Raw genomic sequence first — 26,200 nt, forward strand, 5'->3', positions numbered from 1 at the left:
ATTAGACATCTATTATTCACTTGAAATGTCTTGAATTTTCTGAAGTCATCCCACCTATCTCAAGGACAAAAATCCAGCCTGTAAATTAGAGACAAAAACAGAAATTGCTGAAAAGCTCAAAATTCTGAGGAAGGGTCACTGGATCCAAAACATTAACTCTGATTTCTCTTAACAGATGCTGCTGGACCTGCTGAGCGTTTCCAGCAATCTCTGTGTTTGTTTCTGATTTACAGCATCCAGAGTTCTTTCAGTTTTTATTTAGCCCAGAAATTACTTGTGTAGGGTACACATTTTATGTAATCTGTGGTAGGATGGGCCAATTTTCCTTTTCTTATTTCATGCTTTATTGGAAAGGATAAGAAAACATGTGGCAAAGGTAAAGAAAATCTACACATGTTCATTTAAATGTTCCCCTTTCTATCAATTGGCATTTAATTTTATTTAAGTTTTCAAGGAAATGCATTATGACATACAGTTATTGTAAAGTCGTAAGGAAGTGGTAAGGAAACTGTTTGCTCTATTTTGTTGTAATACAGTTGAAACTAAATTTTCTTTCCAAGTAATTGGATTTTTAATAAATGTTCTAATTGCATTGAGATTTTCAATAGGGATGTAGATGTTTGTAGACCACCTATAGAAGTATAGAAGTTGATCATTTAGCCCAGTGATTCTCTGAAACAACCATCAACTGTTCATCTTCTTGATTTGCTGTTTCCCCAAACCTTTTAAAACTTCACCTTCTGGTTTTTTCTCACTAGATTCCTTTCTACTTTCTTTTTTACTTTTCTCCTGAAAATCCATATTTTTCTGAACTTTCTCCTAATATCCTCTTTGAGTCGATGTACATCTTTTCTTTATACATCTGAAAGAACTTTAAGGATGTTTACCTACATAAAAATAATTGAAGTTATTATTGCTCATATTTAAATTTTGTTACCAATGAAAATTGTAAATCTAGTATTTGAAATTGTTGTGTTCACCGAGAGTGAAGGTAATTAAAGACATCCATTATAAATAATTCACATTGCATTATTTACATTTAATTTTTTTTATTCCAGTTGCAGGATGAACAAGTCTTTGCCTGCTGGTAGAAAATATTCCAGGATTTCAATGTTTTAAAATAAAACTTTGATATACTTAGAAGTGTATTGAACTTCTTATTGGGATTAATGCTTTGCTTACTCTATAGTAATGGGGTTCATGAAGTATTTTATAGTTAATATCTTGAGCAATATTTTAGGTAGATTTGAATTTTCAAGATATCATAGTACAACCCAAAGTACATTAAGCTCCATTAACTTGGGATTAATGCTGTTGTATGACTTAATGTAGAATATTGGAAAAAAGCCCAATGCTAATTTAAACTGGGACCACTGTAGTCAGTTAGAAAATAACTTAGAAGTAAAAGCTGCTTATTCTTTGACAATCCTATGTTGGTAAACTCAGCAACACGACAAAAAAGGCCACCTCCAACAGTTCTTACATATTTGGGCAGATCATATGAGTTAAAGGAACATTATAACAAACGCATTTGAAAGAAAATATTTAGGACACACTTAAGTAGCAGTGCACTTAAGATAAGTTTTATTTCCTATTAAAATGTTTATAATCTAATCTTAAAATATTAGTCTGTTCGATCTTATGAATGTTATTTTTGTTACAGCATTTATTCATCCAGTATTTCTATAATTCACCATTGCAGAGCACTGATTAATCTTTTCTTTTTACAGTCTAGAACCTGAATGGGCTAATGCAATTATTGAACTGACAAGACGGACTAAGGGAAAGGTCCATCTTGCAGCTGTAGATACTTCAGTAAATGGAATATTAGCCAGTCGATATGGGGTGAGCATATGCTTGGAACTTTAACTGTTTAAATCACATGTTGTACCTGTGTTAGTTGTTGTTAAATTAATACAGAGCTAACTCTGTTGCTTTGTTTTTTTCCATATTTATGAATTTTATGCTTTAAAAAGAAATAATTTATTGCTTCATCAACTTCTTGTAGTAACACATTTTCTTATCCGGTAGCTTCTATCTAAAGATGTTTCTCTTAACATGTCACATAATTTGCTTAGTGATAATTTATTTTTGATAAGTACTTCTTAACTCCCCAACCAAGGAATATTTCCACGGGTAACTTCATAAATGTATTCATACACCGGATTCTATTCTTTATAGGCCAAAAGAAAATGTCCACATGTAGTCCTTTGCTCAGTGAAGAGCTTGCAATATGGACAGTTAATTTTGCTGCATCCCAATGGTAATTGCTGACCAATTAGAGTTGACTTGCCGTGTTTTAATTCAAACAGTTAACTTAAGAAAGTTAAAAGTTCCTCCTATGTTTCCATGTCAGCTGTAGTTCAACCAATCAGTAGCCTCTTATCATGATACTAAAAAAATGTTCTTTCCTTTCTAAAGTTGGTTTTCTTACGTTTCAGTCTTGAGTGCAAGATGAAAAATTTCGACTTCACTTTAATTTTAACAATATTTAATAGATCATATAAAAGATTGCAGAAATTTGATTTGAAAATTCCTTTTTCAGTGCTAACTTTCAACTGTTGCATTTTGCCAAAGTGTTGTTCATGGCTGGGCATTGGTCTTAACTGGAGTTAGATTCTCAGAAAGAGACATACTTTTCAGTTAGATGTGATGGTTTAAAAGAATTGCTGAGAAAGCAATCATTTTCAGCTGCCTTCCTTGCACAAATGGGATATTCAACAAGCACGTGCTGACCATGTTCCCAAACCAAACTAGTCCCACTTGCCAGCATTTGGCCCATTTCCCTCCAAATCTTTCATATTCCTGTACAATCGAAATGTCTTTTAAAAGTTGTAACTGTACCTACATCCACAACTTCCTTTGGCAGTTCATTCCACTAATGAACCATTCTGTGTGTTAAATTGGCGGTTTCATTGGTCATACCTATCAAGATTGCTCAGGTATGGGCACAGGAATAATGCAACATAAGAAATACACGCAAGGAAATAAAGGTGGAGATATGTTTGGTAGATCTGGTTGACAACAGGATTGGTATAATAAAACAGAGCTATGAACCCTAGAAATATCAGGTGCTACAAATGTCAATATGTCATTATGCAGTAAATTGCCCAAAACAAAGGAGGCAACATGTGATGTGGAAAATTCAAAAGCGGAAAGTGATATTCATCAGTCTGAGAGAATTGTACTGGTCACAAGAAGAGTAATCCGAAAATGAGTGTTCTAACCAAATTTGTTTAATTATGTTGGGTGGGACAGTAGTTAAGAACCAACAGTTTCTGGAACAATTGTTGAAATATTATTTAGATTCACTCAGTAGTAAGGTTTGAAGTAAGGATGTAGAAGTTCCATTGCCTTCAAGTTTGGGAATGATAGTATATTGAGGTTGCTGAAAGGAGTGGTGATTCCTTGCAGAATAGCATGCAAAAGTGTTTCATGCAGAGGTCTCAGATAATTCTGTAAACCTTACTGCATCGTATAAGTCTGTCAGAGATAAACTTTACTCCTGGGAATTTTGTATACTATAAAAGCAAAGGCTAGAAAGAGTGGAAAGATTTGAGTAAAGAGTTGGAGTGTGGTATGAAGATTGTAATTCTCTAATATGGAGTAAAACTATGAGATCCATTCATCTAGTTTAGTCAGGATTGATTTCAGATTTTGAACAATTAGTAGAAAGTCATGAGGTACTTTGTGTAGCGCATATTCATTTATTTGATACAGTTATATAGATAAGGGCTGGTTGATGATAAAATAAATAAAACCAATGTAGAAGATAGGACCGTTGTACTCAAAAGTTGGTACTAGGGTAATGTACAAAAGGGGCACACGTATGCGCCCCAGCAATGCCTGTCTCTTTGTTGGTTACGTAGAACAGTCGATCTTCCGTAATTACACCGGCACCACTCCCCACCTCTTCCACCGCTACATTGATGACTGCATTGGCGCCACCTCGTGCTCCCGCGAGGAGGTTGAGCAATTCATCAACTTCACCAACACATTCCACCCTGATCTTAAATTTACCTGGACCATCTCTGACACCTCCCTCCCCTTCCTGGACCTCTCCAACTCCATTAATGACGACCGACTTGACCTGACATTTTTTACAAACCCACCGACTCCCACAGCTACCTGGATTACACCTCTTGCAAAAATGCCATCCCGTATTCCTAATTCCTCCACCTCCGCCGTATCTGGGGGCTAGTGTAGGTTAGGTGGGCTTGGATCGGCGCAACTTCGAGGGCCGAAGGGCCTGTACTGCGCTGTATTCTTCTATGTTCTATGTTCTGTGTTCTATCTGCTCCCAGGAGGATCAGCTCCACCACAGTACACACCAGATGGCCTCCTTCTTTAGAGACTGCAATTTCCCTTCCCACGTGGTTAAAGATGTCCTCCAATACATCTCATCCACATCCCGCACCTCTGCCCTCAGACCCCACCCCTCCAACCGTAACAAGGACAGAACGCCCCTGGTGCTCACCTTCCACCCTACCAACCTTCGCATAAACCAAATCATCCGCCGATATTTCCGCCACCTCCAAAAAGACCCCACCACCAGGGATATATTTCCCTCCCCACCCCTTTCCGCCTTCCGCAAAGACCGTTCCCTCTGTGACTACCTGGTCAGGTCCACGCCCCCCTACAACCCACCCTCCCATCCTGGCACCTTCCTCTGCCACCGCAGAAACTGCAAAACCTGCGCCCACACCTCCTCCCTCACCTCCATCCAAGGCCCTAAAGGAGCCTTCCACATCCATCAAAGTTTTACCTGCACATCCACCAATATCATTTATTGTATCCGTTGCTCCCGATGCGGTCTCCTCTACATTGGGGAGACTGGACGCCTCCTAGCAGAGCGCTTTAGGGAACATCTCCAGGACACCCGCACCAATCAATCACACTGTTTTGTGGCCCAACATTTCAACTCCCCCTCCATGGAGGTTCTCTGGGCCTCCTTCACCGCCGCTCCCTCACCACCAGACGCCTGGAGGAAGAACGCCTCATCTTCCGCCTCGGAACACTTCAACCCCAGGGCATCAATGTGGACTTCAACAGTTTCCTCATTTCCCCTTCCCCCACCTCACCCTAGTTCCAAACTTCCAGCTCAGCACTGTCCCCATGACTTGTCCTACCTGCCGATCTTCTTTTCCACTTATCCACTCCACCCTCCTCCCTGACCTATCACTTTCATCCCCTCCCCCACTCACCTATTGTACTCTATGCTACTTTCTCCCCACCCCCACCCTCCTCTAGCTTATCTCTCCATGCTTTAGGCTCTCTGCCTTTATTCCTGATGAAGGGCTTTTGCCCGAAACGTCGATTTTACTGCTCCTCGTTTGCTGCTTGAACAGCTGTACTCTTCCAGCACCACTAATCTACAAACCTAAAGGGTCTAATGAATAGATGGATGTGACCATATGTCAAGAAGTTATACAAGTAAAATCAAAAATATAATTCCAGTCCCCAAATTAGAACTGGAAATGACACTGGCACTAGATGATGATCACATACTATCAGTGCAACTGCTATTCATGGGAGAGAGAGATTCTGTAGGAGTAATTCAGAAAGATATAGGAGGGCAATTAGAGATTGTAGTTTAACTACAATATGTGATAGGACAACAACGACAGAAAAAGCTAGGAACACTACAAGAACACTTAAGACCTTCAATGATTTATGCACAAGTAGATCAGGAGCAGAGGGACTTGGGGGCATGTGCACACAGTTCATTGAAGGTGGCAAGGAAGGTGGAGAGACCAGTTAATAAAACACACAATATCCTGGACTTATTAATAGGGGCATAGAGTACAAGAGCAAGGAGATTATGCTGAACTGATGCAAGATATTTTTGAGACTTATCTGGAATATTGTTCACAGATCTGGGTGCTACTCCACAAGAAGAATGCATTAGAGAGAGGACAGAAGAGATTTGCAAAGATAGTTCCAAGAATAAGAAACTTCGGTTATGAGGATAGATTGGAAAGGATTAGACTGTTCACCTTGAGGCGGGAGGAGGCAGCGTGGAGATCTGATTAGAAGTTTTCAAAGTCGTGAGAGATCTGGATGCGGTAGAAAGGGAGAAACCGTTCTTGCTCATAAAAGTATTAAGAATAAGAGAGCATAGATTTTAATAGATTTGCAATGTAGCAAACAAGATGTGAGGTAAAAAAACTAATATACAAATGAATTAATTGGGTCTAGAATGCACTGGCTGGAAATGTTGTGGAGGCAGGTTCAGTTGAGATAATCAGGAGATATTAAGGATTATTTGAATAGAAGCAACATGCAAAAGTACCGGGGAAAAGGCAGAAGTCATAGTGCTCAGTTGCAGAGTCAGGGCAGACACAAGCAGCCAAATGACCACTATCTGCGCTATAATACTTATGTGATTCTGTGAATATTGGAAGGCCTTGGTGGCTGCAAAAAAGTCAGAAGATAAATCAATAGGAAATAAAACAAAAACAAAGAGTTAGATCATTGCAAGGAGTTTGCTGTCTATTCTAAAGTGCCAGCATACCACACAGATGGAGGAAAAAAATTCTCCCAGATTGGGCCCAAAATGCTAATACAAGACTAATGACTCAAGGTTTCAAAGAGGCTGATGGTCAAGATGCTAAATGGATTTTCTCCAAAGCAGGAAAAGTGATCTTGAACATTTTTTTTGTTCTCTTAGCCACTCTATGAATGGAAGTATATAAGTTGATATATTTGTCGAGTAAAAATTTCAAAATGAAGTTTTTTTTTAAAATCATCTCTAGAAACAAGTGATGTAGAAGGGAAACAATGGGAATTAAACAAACTTGTTTGGGGATTGAATGATGTGTTAAGTATATGGTATTTCTCAGTTAGGTCAATCTTAGTGAAAATAGGCTATATTCTGCTAAAAGCAGATTTAGCAATGTTCTATCAGTGTCATGGAGAAACTCTTAGACATCTTTTGATGCATACCAATAATCTTCTATGGGGAGGTTCTGCAGAATTTGAACAATTTGATTTAAATAAGATAATAGAGAATTTGAAATTCTAAGTCATCTTTCTGGGGCCTTAAATATATAAGCTTACATGTGATTCAAAGTGGATTGGGAGTAACCTTGATTCAACAATCATAGTAGAGATATTGAGAGGCCAGGTCAAGAAAAAATGATGTTGCAACCAAAGAAGAAATAGAGCAGGTAAGAAGTTTGATTGGACAATTAGAATGGCTGTGTATTCAGACAAAACCACTGCCCATTGTGGTATATTGGAACTTAATGCTAAGGGTGAAACAGGGTGTTTTGAGGGCCAATAAAATGTTAAAGAAATTAACTGGAAAGAAATTTGTACTGAGTGTCCAGCTCTAGGTGACTCAAAACTTGATATAAAATTAGTTCTTTTGTTGATAATTAATTGTTAGTACATTTGAATTTGTGAAAATGATTCCACCATCCATGGTTAAAATCTACAACATGTAGGGGATCCAAGATGGCGGCGATCTAGTAAGTTCAGTTGCAGAGCTCCGTACCGCAGCGCAAGCAGGACGAACTTTTAACCCATCCTACCTGGACCACTGCGATATCCTGGGACTCTAGAAAGGTTGTGAAGTCCCAGGAAACTGTTAAAAATCAACTTACCTTGGTTTTCGCTGTTCAGGGATGCCAAAGAAAGGAGGAGGTATGTCCGAGGCCATGCCCGCGGCCCAGCCTGAAAGAACCTCGGACTCGATGTATTACCAGGCCCTGGTGTAGGAGCTTGCGAAATCTCACGAGATGTTGGATAAGCCGATAGAGGAGAAGCTGGCCCCGATCTCTATCATGCTGCAGAACCATGAACAGCAGCTGGGAATCCTGGAGGAAAGGCCGGAAGAAGTAGAATACAGAGTCGCAGTGGTGGAAGCTGATACTAGTTCCTCCAAGAATAGGAACCAAGCCTGGAGACGCAGGTCCGTAATTTGCGTGACCAAGTTAATGATCTCAAGAACTGGGGCAGGAGAAAAAATATTTGAATCGTTGGTCTGCCGGACCAAGGAAGGTGAGCGGCCAACGGAATTTATTAAGGACTGGTTGCTGAAATTCCTTAACTTGGAGGCTGGAATGAGAGGCTTGAAGATCGAGAGGGCTCAGCGGGTCACGGCGCAGAGGTCAGGTCTGGATCAACATCCTCGTCCTATCTTGGTGCGGTTTCATCATTATAGATATAAGTGGAAGCTTCTTGAATCCAGGGGAAGGATCCAAAGGCCCTGGTTTACGAGGGCTCTAAGATCATGTTCTTCCTGGACTTCTCAGCGGCAATGATCCAGAAAAGAAAATTCCATGACAGCGTCAAGAGAAGATTGAGGGAGCTTGAGATCCAGTATTCTGTGAGGTATCCAGCGGTGCTTTGGATCACCTTAGAAGGATCTGTGCATCTCTTCGACACGTCGGAGAACGCAAGAGACTTTATGGACAAATTAACTTAATCTGAACAATTTAGTATGTACAAATAGTAGTGTTGTTTGGATATGTCTTTGATTTTTCTTTTTAAAAAATAGAGCAAGTCCGGTCGGGGCTTTCTTTTCCTATCTTTTTTATTGGTAATAATCTGGTCTAAACTATGTTTGGCGGTGGTTGACGAGGTGATGTGTACTTGCGATTTCTAAGTTAAGTTATACAAAAGGATGGAGAGGGTACCGACCCTTTTTTTTCAAAATTTCTTTATTCACATTGCTATTTCATGGTGTATTTTCTTTCTTTTTTGCTTGCGTTTGTGGGGCTGCTCTAGCTAGAAGGGGGGAAAATGGTTGGGGTGGCTAGGTGCCTACTTAGGGGCAGTTTTTGCCCAGTTAAGGTATTTAAATGCCCAGGCTGCAGTAGTGGCAGTGGGATGGGAAGTTGAGTTTTGGGAGGTGTAGTTGCTCCCTTTGGGCAGGGGTGAGTTCTCCTATTCAGCGCTGTTGGCGCTTTATATGTTGGATTGTTTTTTGGTTTTGTTATGTATAGTCTTTGATAGCTTTGTTGGTTTGATAATTGTCGTGGTTTAGTTTATGTCGTTTTTATGTTCAAAGAATCTTGTGACACTAAGGTTTGGTGATTTATGGTTCAAGTTTCTCCTGTCTAGAATTTAAATGTTACTGTAGAAGGTTATGGCTAATGACTTGATGAAATGGCGTACCTGGAGCATCAAGGGGAGTCACTCACCGTTAAGAGAAAGAAGGTACTTGCAAGTCTTAGAAAGGAAAAGGTGAATATGCTTTGTTACAAGAGACACACTTGGATGATAGGGATTATTTGAAACTACAGTAGAATGGCTTTGGTCGTGTTTACTTTTCATCTTGTAATACCAGAAGTAGGGGAACAGTTATATTGGTTAGGAGGAATCTCCCATTTAAGTTACTAGAGTGTGTTAAAGACACACACAGGAGGTTTGTAATTCTCAAAGCCCTGATAAATGGGAAAGAATATGGAGTTTTAAATTTTTATTGCCCTCAGGTCCATCCCCTCAAATTTCTGGTGTATGCGTTCTTTAAATTGAGCAGTCTTGAGTCCAGGCATATCATTATAGGGGGAAATTTTAATTGTCTTATGGATCCCATGGTTGCCCAAAGGCCCCCCGATACCCTCTGTACAAACTAAACAAGTAGTGGATCTGTGTGTGGAGTAAGGGTTGGTGGATATTTGGAGGCATCTCCATCCTACAGGCTGGGATTTCATGTTTTTTCCAACCCACACAGATGTCACACCAGATTGATTTTTTTCTGACCCCTGAGGCAACCCTGGACTGGGTGGCATCTTGTACAATTGGTAATGTTACCATCTCCAATCTTATTCCAGTGTACCTGTTGGTTAAGATTAAGGATGCTATAGTGGGCCCGAGGCACTGACGAATGGATCCCTTTATCCTTAAGGATAATAAGTTTGTGGAGTACTTCTCTAGGGAATTTCGGACATACCTAGACATTCATTCAGCTTAGTTAGTAGCCCATCTGTCCTTTGGGAAACTGCCAAGGCCTATGCCAGGGAATTAATTATTTCCTACTCTGCCAGTAGGGAGTGGCAGATGGGCAAACAGCAACTTCTCGCGCACGGTTGAAAACAGCCGAGAAAGTTTACTTTGACAGGCCTCCTTTGGTCAAGCTACAGAGAATGATGGTGCTACAGTCTGCATTGAATTCCGTGCTCACGCAGACAGCAAAGAAGGAGCTTACATTCGTAAAGCAAAGGTTATATGAGCATGATGACAAGCCAGGCATATCTCGCCAGGAAAGGAGCACCTCTCCAGCTATTACATCGATTAGGGAAGAGTCTGGGAACCTAACATGTGATTCCAAAAAGATAAATACAGCATTCCAGAGATTTTACTCTGAATTATGCCAGTCTAAGGATTGTGAGGAGGGACGGGTCAAGATGGAGTCGATTTTCAAGGATCTGGAGTTCCCAGGTATGACTCCCGAACAAGAATCTTTTCTAAGTGCCCCCTTATCAGACCAAGAGGTGCAGGAGGCTGTGAAGCAGCTTCAGAGTGGAAAGGTGCCTGGTCCTGATGGACTTCCCAAGGAATTTATAGACATGTTGTCAGGCCCGATGCTCAACATGTTCAATGACTCATGTGGTCGTGATCGTCTCCCTCCATCCCTGAGAGAGGCCAATATTTCACTTATTCTTAAAAAGGGAAGGTCCCAGAGGGCTGTGCTTTGTACAGGCCCATTTCACTCTTAAATGTGGGCTTCAGGATTCTCTCTAAGACTCTTCTGTTAAGGCTGGAGACTGTGTTACCTTCTATTGTTAAAGAGGACCAGACAGGCTTCATAAAAGGCCACAGATCCTCCATTAATGTTAGGAGGTTGCTTAATTTAATCCAAGCGTGTCAACAACAGTCCGTACAATGATTGGTGATTTCTCTGGATGCAGAGAAGGCATTTGACCGAATTGAGTGGCTGTACGTTTTTTACTCTCTGGAGTGGTTTGGCTTGGGCAAAGCTTTTATAAGTTGAAACTTTATTGCTGGAACAGCACAGCAGGTCAGGCAGCATCCAGGGAACAGGAGATTCGACGTTTCGGGCACAGGCCCTTCTTCAGGAATGAGCAGAGAGTGTTCAGCAGGAGAAGATAAAAGGTAGGGAGGAGGGACTTGGAGGAGGGGCGTTGGAAATGTGATAGGTGGAAAGAGGTCAAGGTGAGGGTGATAGGTCGGAGTAGGATGGAGGCGGAGAGGTCAAGAAGAAGACTGCAGAAGACTGCAAGAAAGTGAGGTCTGCAGATGCTGGAGATCAAAGTTGAAACTTTATTGCTGGAACAGCACAGCAGGTCAGGCAGCATCCAGGGAACAGGAGATTCGACGTTTCGGGCACAGGCCCTTCTTCAGGAATGAGCAGAGAGTGTTCAGCAGGAGAAGATAAAAGGTAGGAAGGAGGGACTTGGAGGAGGGGCGTTGGAAATGTGATAGGTGGAAAGAGGTCAAGGTGAGGGTGATAGGTCGGAGTAGGATGGAGGCGGAGAGGTCAAGAAGAAGACTCTTCTTGCAGTCTTCTGCAGTCTTCTTCTTGACCTCTCCGCCTCCATCCTACTCCGACCTATCACCCTCACCTTGACCTCTTTCCACCTATCACATTTCCAACGCCCCTCCTCCAAGTCCCTCCTCCCTACCTTTTATCTTCTCCTGCTGAACACTCTCTGCTCATTCCTGAAGAAGGGCCTGTGCCCGAAACGTCGAATCTCCTGTTCCCTGGATGCTGCCTGACCTGCTGTGCTGTTCCAGCAATAAAGTTTCAACTTTGATCTCCAGCATCTGCAGACCTCACTTTCTCCTCAAAGCTTTTATAAGATGGGTAAAGGTTCTCTACAGTGGTCCTCTCACTGCGGTCATCACCAATGGGGTACGATGAAGCAATTCTAACATTTTTAGAGGCAGCCAGCAGGGCTGTCCCTTTTGCCATTGCTTTTTACATTGGTGATTGAACCATTGACAGAGGCCATTCATAGGGATCCTAATATATCGGCTCCAGAAGAGGGGTCAAAATTACGTAAGATTTTGTTGTATGCGGATGATGTCAAATCCAGTAGTTTCGGTACCTCGCCTGATACAATGCATCAGCACGTTTGGCACCTTTTCAGGGTACAAGATTAATTTTGCAAAATCAGAGGCTATGCCTATGGGTAGTCTTACGAAGGTGCTAGGTCTTAAGGGTGAATAACGATTTCCATTAAAGTGGTCACAGGGGTTTTTTGTGTATTTGAGCATATTCATCAGTCCAGTTCTAATTTTGTTGAATTATTTGACAAAACCAAACAAGACCTTCAAAGATGGGAGGCACTTTCAGTCTCATGGTTAGGTCAGATAGCGCTTATTAAGATGAATATTCTCCCCCGTTTTTTGTACCCTATATGGATTCTCCCCCTGATTTTCCATAAGCAAACATTCAGGAGACTAAACGGCTGGTTCAGCTCTTTTATTTGGCATCATAAGCGGCCCCTTACTAAATTAGCTAAATTGCTTCACATATTTGGGAGAGTGGATCTCCCAGACATTTGAAATGATCAATTAAGCTTGCTTTTATCTTACATGAGCGATTGGGCTTGTGAGGACCCTCTTTCAATATGGCTAGATATCAGAATCTCTCAGGCAAGGTGCCCCCTTACTAGCTTGCTGTTTTGGACAAAATGAGGACAGTTATGGAATATTGCCATAAGCCAGCAGTTACCAAGACTGTTAAAGCAAGAAGGGCAATTTGGCAGAGGGAAAGCAATATTGGCAAAACATTTTTTCTTACACCTATAGTGGGTATGCCGGGTTTTCAACCGGGGACGATGGATTCAGGATTCTAACATTGGACAGCTAGGGGTGTGGGGTGTGTCTTGCATGAGTGATTTATTTGGGGGAAACATAATGATGTCGTGATCACGAAAATATGAGCTATCTAACAGGGACGTCTTTCGTTTTTTCAAGTTAGGGATTTTATTCAAAAAAAGACTACACTTTTGATTGATCTCTACAAATACGACATAGAGAGGAGGGTGCTTAGTGCTAAGAGTACCTTTTCTGTCAGCACTTTATATTATCAATGGGGGGGCGGGGGGTGCGTTTGACCGACTCTGCAGGGTGTGGGACAGAAAACTAGGCATGGAGGTCTCCTCAGAGGCATGGGAGGATATTTAGGAAAATGCAAGAAAGATATCAGTTTGTAGTAGGGCCAATGCTTTTCGATTGAAGATTCTCCACAGGGTCCACTTGGCTCTGGATCGTTTGTCAAAATTTAAACAAGGGTATCTTCAACATGTCCCAAGTGTAGAGTTTGTACGGGCACTCTTATCCATTGTCTCTGGTCTTGTGGTAGGCTTCAAACATACTGGACCCCCATGGCAGGTGCAATGGAGGGGATTTTGGGTGTTAGGGTGAAAAAGAACCCGATCTCTCTTCTTCTTGGTCTGCCCAGTGTGTTCCCTGTAGATGCGCATAGGAAAAAACTTTTCAACATCATCGCTTTCTGCATGAGAAAGACTATCTTGTTAGGTTGGCTATCTGAAAGGGTTGGCGTAAAAGTGTTATGGAGCATATCCGCTTGGATTTTCTTACAAATATGGTACACCACAAGACTGAGAATTTCTATAAGACGTGGCGGCCTTTTTTGGAATAACTGGACATAGATTTGTCTGCCACACTAATAAGGGCTTTTATATAGCCATAATGGTTGTGCTTTACAAGTCCAATATCCAGAGAGGGAGAACTGCGAATGTATGAATATGTGAAAACTAATGCTCTCAGTATTTGAGAGTGAGTGTTTTGTTTGGTTGAGCTGCGTTATTATTATTTACTAATTTGTTTTGGGGTATTATTTATTTAGTTAAGTAGTTAGTTGGAGTTTTTAAATATTTTTTTCTATGCATATTTATACATTTGTACATGAGGGCGGTTTGGGTTTTTTACACTTTTTTGGTGTTCTTTCTTTGTATTGTTTTGAATTGCCTTGTTTTGTATTTGTTGTAATATTTAAAAATCTATTTTTCAATGAAAATATATTTTAAAAAAGACCACAACGTATAAGAAAGGCACTAGATCCTTTAACACTATATCAAGTTCAATTGATTCTTAATTATTTATTTAAATATAATTGACAGGCTACTGATTTTGCTGCATGGCCACCCACCATTATGAAATGGGAAGGTGATGGGCAGGCCACCCACTTTCTTTGACATTCTCCCTCACTGAAAACTGACTAGTTTCTATATCTAAACACTTTGGGGAACAATTGCAATTCTTTTGTTAATACAACATTTTCTGATTTATGTGCATCCATCTCATCTTTTTCAATATTTAGTCACCTGCAAAACAGCTGTTTTGTCTTGTTCTTCAGATAAGTTTTAAGGGATTCTATTTGGGCCATTTCCCTATGTAGAAACTTACTAAACCGTATTTAACTAGAGAGTAATATATTGTTCCAATATTATTCTGAATTTCTTTCTTCCAAAACCCACTTAAAAGTTTATGTCATGCATATTTAATTGCCAATTCTGACCCAGCAGCAACTGATTAACTTCCTTGGCCACGCTGAGGGTGGTCCTTGAAGGCCTCTTGTCCAAGCTCCACAAATAAAACCTCCAGCATGATTCATGGTACCCATATTCTTCTTTCTGCCTGAATGTTCAAATTTTTTGTTAATGAAAACCCATCAATATAATTAATTGCTGTATCTCTTTAAGAGGGACAGCTTGCCTTTAAAAAGAACCCATTGACTGCACCACTTATTTCACTGCAAAATACTGCTTAGTCCCCTACTGAAAACAGAGACAGGCAGCAATGTGAAGAAAGAGGAAGTAATATGGCACATGCTATAATCGTGCAGGTGAGATGGCAATTTTGCCGGTTGGTGACTTTGGTCAGAATCACGAATCACAAAACCTAAAGCCAAAGAAGTAGATAACATATTTCTAACGTGCACATTTTAAAATTACGTAAGAAATTTGCCACTTAAGATTTCTGTATTTGGATTTTCTGCATTTTCAAAACGTTATTTTCAATTTAGCAGATTTTATTTTGGTGTCAAATGAAGTATCAGATCTTAAGTATAATTAATTCCAAGCTAATTTAAAATATCATTGCTTCTTAGATTCAACAAGTTCCAACAATTAAAATATTTCAAACACACAATGAAACTGTTGACTATAATGGTGAAACATCTATATCCGGCATTATTGATAAAGGTCTTGATTTGTATGCTCAGATGCCACTATATAAACCATTTGAGGTAAGAGCATAGACTTAGGAAAAGAACCACGATATCTCCATCCAAAATAAGTCTGATTGTTGTTTGTGAACGACAAAATATTAAATTTTCCAACATAGATAAGCTATTCTATCCCACTGGAAGAAAGTGAGGATAGCAGATGCGTCAAAACGTTGGTGCTGGAAAAGCACAGCAGGTCAGGCAACATCCAAGGAGCAGGAGAGTCATTTCGGGCATAAACCCTTCATCATTCTGTCATTCTTGGTGAAGGGCTTATGCCCGAAACATCTCCTGCTTCTCGGATGCTGTCTGACCTGCTGTTCTTTTCCAGCACAACACTGTTTTATTTGATTCCTACTGTCCATGCTGGTGTGAATGTTCCATTCAAGCCTCCTTCCATTTTTTCTCAAATAATTCTACAAAGGATTTGTGCCACATTCACATTCACACCCTCTAACATCAGTTCACAATAGGAGCAGTGTATGCAATCTACAACATGTACTGCATAATTCTGCAAAGCTCCCTAGACAAAATCTTCCATACTCTCGACCACTACCATCTAGAATGACAGCAGTTGCATGGGAATACCACCACCCGAAAATTCTCCTTCAAGCTACGTCATCCTGAATTATATTGCCATCCTTCAGTGTTGCTAGGTCAAAATCTTGAAACTTGGATTAAATGTTTGTGGATGTGGTGTCAGTCAAGCTGGCTGCTTTCTAGATGGTATCAAGCTTCTTGAATATTGATAGAACTGCAATCATCAGGCAGTGGTGAGTATTCCATCAAACTCCTAACCTCTGCCTCGTAGATAGTGGTCAGGCTTTGGTGAGTCAGAAGGTGAGTTACTTGCGGCAGTATTCCTAACCTTTGACCTTCTCTTGTATGTATTTGGTAAGTCCTGTTCAGTAAGAGTAAACGGTACACAATACTGTTCAACTATTAGCAAACAGAGTATGATATTGTCAATGTAAAATACCTCAGAACCCGTGAGTAAAAGACTGCAAACTCATTGCCAGAAACTTTGCTTTTGCTGTAGGGAAAATAGTGCCAAGAGGAGATTGCCAGAACTAGTTTAATGAGTGAGCATGTGATATTCACATTGCCTCCTATCCATATGAATTGCTATACCTTCTCTCAGGAAAACCTTAATATGATTATTGAATCTTCCTGTTGGTCTGAAGCAAAGTGAATCAAGATAATATCTTTGCAATATGTCAAAAACGAGTCCAAAAATTAATTTCCGCTGCAGAAATGGCTATTGAAACTGTCCACATTCTTCAGTTGATCCTGGCAAGAGCTGCCTCTTACAATTTTTAGAGTAACTTTGATTGAATGTCAAAACAAAAGAGCTTTGGACTACAGCTTTGCAATATATTTAAATAAGGTAATTTGGGATTTGGTGAGAGAATTGTAAAAGCATTCAAAATGCTAAACAATTTCACATCAGTTGAAATTGAATTCAATTTCACTCTTCATTATTCTCACCCTTTTACCTGGGTACACTAGAGTCCAAAATTAGCCTCATGATTCCAATTGGAAGAATATACCAATACTTCCATTCCTTGTGGAGAATGTTTTAATATAATGTAAAATTTATTTGTGTCTTCTAGTTTTATGACTGCAATCCAGATTCAACTAGTCTGTAACTATATTGTGTATCCCTCTCAGTATCCTCTCAAATTTATTTTCTGTAATGAATTGTGTTTCAGTTTTTTGAGGCCAGCTTAATAATTTAGAAACTTGAATATGGAGTCATCCATGATATTATTTTGTAAAATTTCCCATCAATGTGCTTGGAGGTTAGGAGAGCAAAGATTACAAAGCTCAAAGGTTTTACTATAACGAGGGAAGTACTAGGATCATCGTTTCCAAGTTTCTGACCAGTTTTTTAAAGTATTTAAATTATCTCCTTCTAAAATGTCCATTAAATGCCTTTTTGAAGAGATTGATGTTGAATTTCTGAAATCATTAAAGAAATAATGATACTGTGAAGTATAGAGTATCTGTTTTAGATTAATATGGGTGGCACGATGGCACAGTGGTTAGCACTGTTGCCTCACAGCGCCAGAGACCCGGGTTCAATTCCCACCTCAGGCAACTCTCTGTGTGGAGTTTGCACATTCTCCCCGCGTCTTCGTGGGTTTCCTCCGGATGCTCCGGTTTCCTCCCACAATCCAAAAATGTGCAGGTTAGGGGAATTGAGCATTAAAAATGTGTTGCTGGAAAAGCGCAGCATCGAAGGAGAATCGACATTTAGGGCAAGGACTTATGCCCGAAACATCGATTCTCCTTCTCCTTTGATGCTGCCTGACCTGCTGCGCTTTTCCAGCAACACATTTTTAAGCTCTGATCCCCAACATCTGCAGTCCTCACTTTCTCCTAGGGGAATTGGCCATGCTAAATTGTCTGTAGTGTTAGGTGTAGGGGAATGGGTCTGGGTGGGTTGCGCTTCGGCGGGTCGGTGTGGACTTGTTGGGCCGAAGGGCCTGTTTCCACGCTGTAAGTAGTCTAATCTAATATATCCTCTTATTACAGATAAAAAAATCAGCACTGAGGAGATTAAACCCTTTCAACTTAAATTAACATTTTGTTTTTTTTTTCAGCAAATGCTCAGTGAAGAAGTCTTAAAGACAACTTGTAATCATCAACTATTATGTATTATTGCTGTGCTGCCCCATATTTCTGACACAGGTATATGATCAAATGAAATGTGTTATATATTTTCTGTATTATTTTTAATGAAAATTGCCCCTTTAACCTTTTAATTAACTTTTCCTTTCCAGAGTCTAAGGGCAGAGCTGATTATTTGACCTTACTGGTGAAAATAGCAGACAAATACAGAAAGAAAAAGTGGGGGTGAGTAACTTCCACCAGGACTTTTTAAGTGAGGAGTAGTTGAGTTTACAGTGAGAACAACATTAACACAAATTGTCATGCAAATTGAAAAGTCTCTACTAAGTTATCCTCTCCAACCTTTGGCAAATAATTATATCGGCTGATTTTTCCCATTTTTTTGGTGAAGTGTTATTTTAGGATCTCCAGACTCACAAGCTCTGCCACCACATGCATCTTCTACCAAGGCTAATAATCTCCAACTCTCATCATTTCATGCAGCATTCAACTACACCTGCCCACCCCATCATCCCCAAACCACTAACTCTGCTCTCTGTACTTCCTAAGCATTCTGGGAACATCTCCCAACCTTTCCTGCTCTTGCACCACTACTAATAGCTCTTTCAGATACTTTCATCTCACTCGATCCCTCCATCTCTTGCAGGAGAAAGTATCACACAATAGGGAGAAGAAGACAAAGACAGGTGGCTGTCATTCCTCATCTCATGAGGAGATGTTTCTTGAAGTAGCAGGATAGAACTGTGATTACTTATGTAGTTATGCTGAAAATTCCATGTCATGCTAACCAATGTGCTGGCTGTGCTGTCGTCCCCTTACCACCAAGATGCTTAAGCGTCTATCCCTATTGCACAACCCTTAGCTTCTGTTTGATTATGTGGGATCCAGCAGCATCCACACACATGCTCAGTCTCAAGAAGGCCAGCGCATCAGCCTCCAAAGATGAGAAAACTGACCATGATACCTTGTTACAGGGAATCATTTGATGGGTAGAGATATGAAAAAAGACGTGGAAGAAGACATGCGGTAGTAAGGCAGGCAATGACCTAGTGGTATTATTGCCGGACTGTTAATCCAGAGACCCAGGTAATATTCCCGGGACGTAGGTTCAAATTCTACCATGGCAGAATTTGAATTCAGTAAAAACAAAATCTGGAACTAAGAATCTAATAGAAACTGCCATCCTTAGCTGGTCGACATTTAACTGTCCTCTGGGCAATTCTAGCTGGCCTCATCCCATGAATGAATTTTTAAAAAGAAGTCTTGGACCCCTAACCGTAGTTAGATGTGGAACAAACAATAAATGAGGGAATGATGAGGATGTATACCTAAAAGAAGTACTTTACTCTTCCTGTAGATCGGCTAGTCGGATTGGCAGAGGTAGCCGTGAGGAAGAATTCATAAGATTGCATTGGGAACAATTTAACATTGGGAAATAGACAGATTGACCTCTTTTAGAATGTTGTGGTTTATGTTACTTGGGATGTTGTTGACTTTTAGAATATTGTGGATTGTCTCAGCTACTCTGGTGGAATTTGTCAAAATATGGCCAGAGTTTTCAGAGCATGTTGTTAGATCTAGATTGGCCTAAAACCTCCTTAGAGTAATGAAAGTTCTTAAGTAAATAAAAATGTTTAGTTTTGTGCTTAGGCAGTGAAACGCTTCAAGCAAAAACTGCATATTTGTAGCAATGTTGAGTTAACACAGAGGTGTGCACTCCACAGAATGCTCTCTACACTTGTTTAGATTGTGAAATTCAAAGGTCTTAATATTAACCCCTGCTGGAGACTACTAGTCCACTTTGATAACTACCATTAATCACAACTTTCTGTCTAGGAGAGTACAACTAATTACCCATCAAATCCCGAAAAGACACAATTTTGTATCATAATCCATTATGTGGCATTTTGCTTGTAGCTCTTTGAAAAATCCAAATATGTATTTTATATCTATTAAATTAATATGATGATGGTCAGAAATTGCTAGAAAGGCTCTGTAGGTCTGGCAGCATCTATGAAGATAAATCAGAGTTAATGTTTCAGGTTCAGTGATCCTTCCTTAGAATCAGGATGGTATGACATGGCTTTGTTTGTCACAAACAAGTCTCTAATAACCCTATCACTGCCAAACAAGTTTCTGATATTAACCCAACTGATTATAATGCCCAAATTCTGACCTGTTACTCTTTTAAAGATTAGTGCAAAAGCAGTCTTCTTTCAGATTGTAGGAACAATTCTGGAGCCCAAATTAAATGTAAAAGCAAGGGAATCATAGTACTGCTCCTAATTATTTAAGAAATCTTGAATTAATGTTATTTTGTGAACAGCCTTTTAATTTTTAAAACCCCTTTCGATCTTCAACTGAAATATTCATATCCAGCTACCAGGATATTTACTATGCGTGATAATATGTAATTGGGAAAGAAAAATGGTTTTCGTGTTGAATGACATTGTTTAGCAAAAATGCTTTCTTCCATTTTAGCTGGTTGTGGACAGAATCTGGAGATCAGACGAGACTAGAAAATGCTTTGGGTATTGGTGGCCTTATGTATCCTACCATAATAGCCATTGATTCAAGGAGGAAAAAGAAGGTACTCTTGAAGAGTTCATTCAGTGAACTTGGAATAGTTGAATTTTTTAGGTAAAAATCTAAACCTTTGTGTGTGTGTATATATATATATATATATATATATGTATGTATGTATGTTTTAGATTGGTTTAATCAGAAATTGTGTTCAATTTTGGGTTTTTTATCATATAAGAATTTCTAGTTCTTAGAAAAGGATGCAGAAGAAGTGCACATATACTTAAGAGATTGAGACAATCTGCAACAAACATTTCAAAATACTGTTAAACAGCCATCAATGCTACCTTCACAAGGTCCTTCCAAATGCAGTAGCACTGACAGCAGCATTGTTTACCAGCCAATTTACCAAACATCAAGGCACTAATCATTCAAAAGCCGTTTGATTGGATGGGGCAGTTCATACTCCCGAAACCAGATTCCCAAAGTAATAAGCATACATACGAATTAGGAGCAGGAGTAAGCCTTGAGCTTGCTTCATGAAAGCAAATTACTGCGGATGCTGGAATCTGAAACCAAAAGAGAAAATGCTGGAAAATCTCAGCAGGTCTGGCAGCATCTGTAAGGAGAGAAAAGAGCTGACATTTCGAGTCTAACTGACACTTTGTCAAAGCTAAAAAAAGGGGAGAAATAGGGAGGTATTTATACGAGGCTGAGAGAAGGTGAGTCATGGCTCCAGAAGCAAAGGTAGCAATAAAGAGATGATAATGACAGTGCATAGAGAGATTATAGGGAGGTTAGGAGCTGTGAATGACCAAGGCTGAAGCCAGTGCTGTGTGACAAAATATGTGGGGGATGGGGGGGAAGGGGTGAAGCAGAGGCAAAATGGAAAACAGGGGAGAAGGGTAGCAAAGGGGGCAGAAGAGAGAAAAAGGTGATGAGAGAATGGGGAGCGAGAGAAAGAGAAACAATCAAGAAATAAGAAGTAGACAGAGATTGAGACCAGACAGAGAGAGAGAATGCCAGTTGGATGGATGGAGGGATGGATGACCATATGCCAAGGAGAATGAAAAGCTAATAATGGGTTGGCTGGGTTGAAAGATGCCCATGTGTGGGAGTGGGAATAAGGACTTGGAAGGTGGTGTATAGGTTCTAAATTTATTGATCTCAATGCTGCATGGTTCCCAAATGGAAAATGAGCTGCTGTTTTTCTAGTGTGCACTGAGCCTTGCTGGAGCCCTGCAGTAAGCATGAGACACAGATGTTGGCCAGGGAAAACGGTGTGTTGAAGTGGCATTTTTGCAGACAGAATGTAAATGTTCTGTAAACCAGAATTCAAGACTGTGTTTCATTTCTGTTTGACTGTATTTGAATCCCGCCATAATCGGTGGTTGAATTTAAATTCAATAAAAATCTGGAATTAACAATATAATTATAACTATAAAATCACTGTTGATTGTCAGGCAATGTGCCTGGTTCAGTAATGTCCCTAAGGGAACCAACAAGAGGAAAAACATACTTCACTCAGCCTCACCAACCATCTGCTGCAAATGCATCTATCTAAAACAGTATGGTTAAGAGTGAACACCACGCCATCCTTGTGGAGTTAAAGTCCCGCCTTCACATTGGTTATACCTTGCATTATGTTGTGAGGCACTATCAGTGTGATGTGGAGGTGCCAGTGTTGGACTGGGATGGAGAAAGTTAGAAGTCACTTGACACCAGGTTACAGTCCAGCAGGTTTGAAATCACAAGTTTTTTGAACGCTCTGAAAGCTTGGGATTTCAAGTAAACCTGTTGGACTATAACCTGGTGTCATGTGACTTCTGACACTATCACTGTAGTAAATAATATTGATGTTGTACAGATCTAGCAACTCAAGATTGGGTGTCAATGAGGTGCTTTAGACCATCAGCAGCAGAGTTGTACTCCACCACAATCAGCAACTTCATGGCCTTATATATCCTCTGCTCTACCATTACCATTAAGTAAAGGGATCAACCCTGGTTAAGAAGAACACATGACAACATGCAAGAGCACTAGGCATATCTTAAAATGAGGTATCACCCTGGTGAAGCTACAAATCAGGACTACTTGCATGCCAAACAATTTAATCAGCAAGTGATAGGAAGAGCTAAGCGATCCTGCAACTGACAGAACAGATTTAAACGTTGCAGTCTTGCCACATCTGGTCATGAACGGTGGTGAACAATTAAACCTCTCACTGGAGGAGGAGATTCCACAAATATCCCCATCCTGAACCTCATCCACATTAGTGCTGAAGATAAAGCTGAAGCATTCATGACAATCTTCAGCCAGAATAGATTATCCATTACCAACATCACAGGTGCCAGCCTTCAGCCAATTCAATTCACAATATGTGAAATCAAGAAACAGTTGGAGGCACTGGATACTACAAAGCATTCTGGTAGTAATAGCGAAGACTTTTGCTCCAGAACATGCTGCACCCCTAACCGCCAAGTTGTTCCAGTACAGCTACAACTCTGGCATCTACCCGAAAATATAGAAAATTGTTCAGTTATGTCACATACACACAAAGCACAACAAATCCAACCTGGCCAATTACCATCCCATCAGTCCACTCTGGATCATCAATAAAGCAATACAAAATGTCATCAACTGCTCAGCAATAACCTGCTCACTGATACCCAATTTGGGTTCCACTAGGATCACTCAGTCCTGACCTTACTACAGTTTTGGTTCAAACATGGACAAAAGAGCTGAATTTCAGAGGTGAGATAAGAATGACTGTCCTTGACCTCAAGGCTGCATTTGACCAAGTATGGCATCAATGAACCCCACCAAAATTGGTGTCAGTGGGAATCAGAAGGAAAACTCTGTGCTGGTTGGAGTCATACCTGACATATAGGAAGATGATTGTGATTGTTGGAAGTCAGTCGCCCCAGCTCTGGGCAAATCCTGCAGGAAACCCTCAGGTTAAACATCTTCAGCTGCTTCATTAATGACCTTCCCTCAAGCACAAGATTAGAAGTGGGATGTTTGTTGATGAATATGCAATGTTTAGCACTATTCGTGGTTCCTCAGATATTGAAGCAGTCCATTTTCAAATGTAGCAAGATAAGGACAATATTCATTCTCGGTCAAATTTGACCTTGATATCAACAACAATTGTCACTTTAATCTTACTTTGCCCATGTCTGAACCAAAGCTTTTAAAGGGTCTGTAGCAGCGTAGTTCTGGTAGAATTCAAAGTTAATGTTAGTAAGCAGTTTATGCTGATAAAGGGCCACTCACAGTCCTGTCAATAATATCTTCTATCATTTTCCTGAAAATAGAGTGTATATTGATGGCTGAATTGGATTTGTTCTGATTTCTGAGGACATGACATACATTGGCAATATTCCATATTGCCAGGTAAGTACTAGTGTTTTAGCTCTACTGGAAAAAGCTGTCTAGGCATTAACTAGTTCTAAAGTACAATTCTTCAGTACTGCTAGTACAATGTTGTCAAAACTCAAAGCTTTTGCCTTACCCAGGGCCTTCAGCTGTTTATTGATATTACATGAAGGTAATCAAATTGGCTGAAGACTAGCATCTGCGATGCATAGATATGAATCACAACAAAATCATAAACAGACGCAGCAAGTGATTAAGAAGGCAAATGGACTTTTGATGTATATTGCTCAGGAAATGGAATATAAAAGCAGCCAAGCTTTGTTAAAGTAGTACAAGACATTGTTTTGAGATCACTTAAGAAATTACATCATAAGACGCATTACTGGGAAGGTTCAATTTACTGATTTCTTTGGATGAAGGGGTTATCTAATGAAATGCTGGACAGTTTGGGCCTGAATCCCTTAGAGTTTAGAAAAATGGGTGCTATTTAATTGAAGCATAGGCTCTAAAGGGACTTGATAGGATGGAAGCTGAAAGGTGGGTTCTCCTTATGGTAAAGACTAAAAACAACAACTAGGGGACAAAATACAAAACAAAGTATCTCCAATTTAAATCAGAGATGACAAGAATTTGTTTCTCTCAGAAGGGTTATTAGTCTGTGGAGTTCTCTTCCCACATAACAGTGCAGGTAGGATCATTGAATATTTTTAAGGTGGAGTCAGATATATGATTAACAAGGGAGTCAAAAGTTATGGGGGTAGAAATGAAAGTAAAGTGTCGAGATGACAACGAGAACAGCCACAATTTTATCAAATGGTGGAACAGGAAAGGTTCAAATGACCAACTCTTTCTAATTCATGTGTTTGACTTCAAGAAAAGGTCAAGGTGGATCAGCTGTTCAGCACTTCTTCTGGCTGAAGATTAACGTGAGCCTTTATTTGTACTGATGTGCTGGCCTTCCCATAATTAATAATGGGAATTCTTAGAGGGCCCCTCCTCCCATTGCTCATCACTATTGACAACTGGCCAAAGCAGGATCATAGAGCTATGGTCTTTTGGTTATGGATTTGCTTAGTTGTATCTATGACATGCTACTTTTACTGCATACCATGTGTTTAGTCCTGAATCTGTGTTGACACCTAAATATTTAGATATGCTGGGTAGTGTTCCTGGCGTGCTTTCCTGCATTCCTCATTGAACCAGGGTTGATCCTTTGACTTGATGGTTATGGTGCGGTGAAGAAAGAAAACCACACCATGAGATTACATATGATGGTTGAATACAATGTTGAATACTGATGGCGCTTAGTGTCTTGGAGATAATCTAGCCATGAACTGCTAGATCTCTTCTAAATCTGTTCCATTGGAATGTGTTTGCGCTCAATTTGATGCTGCAACTTGTCTCCACAAGGACTGTGCAGTAATCAGTTCTTGCAATGGATTGTGGTACCTTACTGTTGGTTTCTCACCATGGATTCCAGGTTCAGGCTGGCATCTCCATCAGTAGTAATAGTGTTAACCAATTCTTGGTAATACGCATTGAAGTACCCATCATCATGCATTCTAGACCTTTGCTGTTCAAGGTACTTCTTCTAAAAGGTATTCAACATGAAAGAACATGGACTTATCAGCTGTCAATGGGCAATAGTTGCTCATCAACAGGACGTTTCTTGCCTTTGTTTCAACTGATGCCATGAGACTTCATGGAGTCCAGAATTGATGTTGAGGACTCCCAGGGCCTCTCCCTCTTGACTGCATTCCACTGTGCTGCCATTTTGGTGGATGTGTCCAGCTGATGGGATAGGGCATACCCAGAGATCTTGATAGAGGAGTCTGAGACATTGGCTGTAAGGTATTATTCAATGCACCTCTGATTTCTGTTAATTTGGGTTGATTTCAAATGATTTGTACAATTTTTTGTGCAATTTTGAAGTAGAGGTTTTATATAATGGAACAGATTGCTCAGCCATATCAGAGGGCAACTAAGATCTAATCGCATTGCTATAGGTCTAGCATCATTCACATATACACCAGACTAAGTAAAAATGGCAGTTCTTTTCTGTAAAGGATATTAGTAAACCAGGAGTAATTTAAGCAAATAAATACTGGTCTAATTTTTATTGCCGTCATAAAAGTGGTTGTATAGAACTTTATGAGTTGCTTGCAGCTACTATTCAAATCTGGTTTTCTGCTTATTCTATTCATTCATAATAAGTGTCCTGAATAATTTGTAGTTATCAAGGATGAACTATTGAAATAATTTTAATTTATTATTTTTTGTATTTATTGGCAATTTTGGCTATTTAAAGAAATATACAGTGAAGGTAAAATTATAACAAAAAAGTAAACATTAGTTGTATGGATTTATAATTTGGACATGACTAACACAATCATAAATTTAAGGCTCTATCTAGCCACTTAGAATTAAAATAAAATGCTGCAATTACTTCAGGGATATACAGATTTTTGGTTAAACCCCAAATCCACAAGCTGCTGC

At 39.9% G+C, this 26,200-nt stretch overlaps 1 protein-coding gene across 1 annotated transcript in view; it reads left to right on the forward strand.

Annotated features, from left to right (window-relative positions):
* Positions 1 to 26,200, forward strand: part of LOC122541222 (protein disulfide-isomerase A6-like) — an 80,223-nt gene that overhangs the window by 44,012 nt on the left and 10,011 nt on the right. Inside the window, exons 7-10 of the mRNA XM_043677862.2 lie at positions 1,731 to 1,845; positions 17,776 to 17,863; positions 17,956 to 18,028; positions 20,285 to 20,443. Coding sequence (XP_043533797.1) covers positions 1,731 to 1,845; positions 17,776 to 17,863; positions 17,956 to 18,028; positions 20,285 to 20,443 — 435 coding nt within the window. The remainder of the gene's footprint in view (positions 1 to 1,730; positions 1,846 to 17,775; positions 17,864 to 17,955; positions 18,029 to 20,284; positions 20,444 to 26,200) is intronic.

Source organism: Chiloscyllium plagiosum, unplaced genomic scaffold (assembly GCF_037043375.1).
Source record: "Chiloscyllium plagiosum isolate Xiang-an unplaced genomic scaffold, Cpla_swu_hap1 HiC_scaffold_3, whole genome shotgun sequence".
NCBI classification, from domain to species: domain Eukaryota; kingdom Metazoa; phylum Chordata; class Chondrichthyes; order Orectolobiformes; family Hemiscylliidae; genus Chiloscyllium; species Chiloscyllium plagiosum.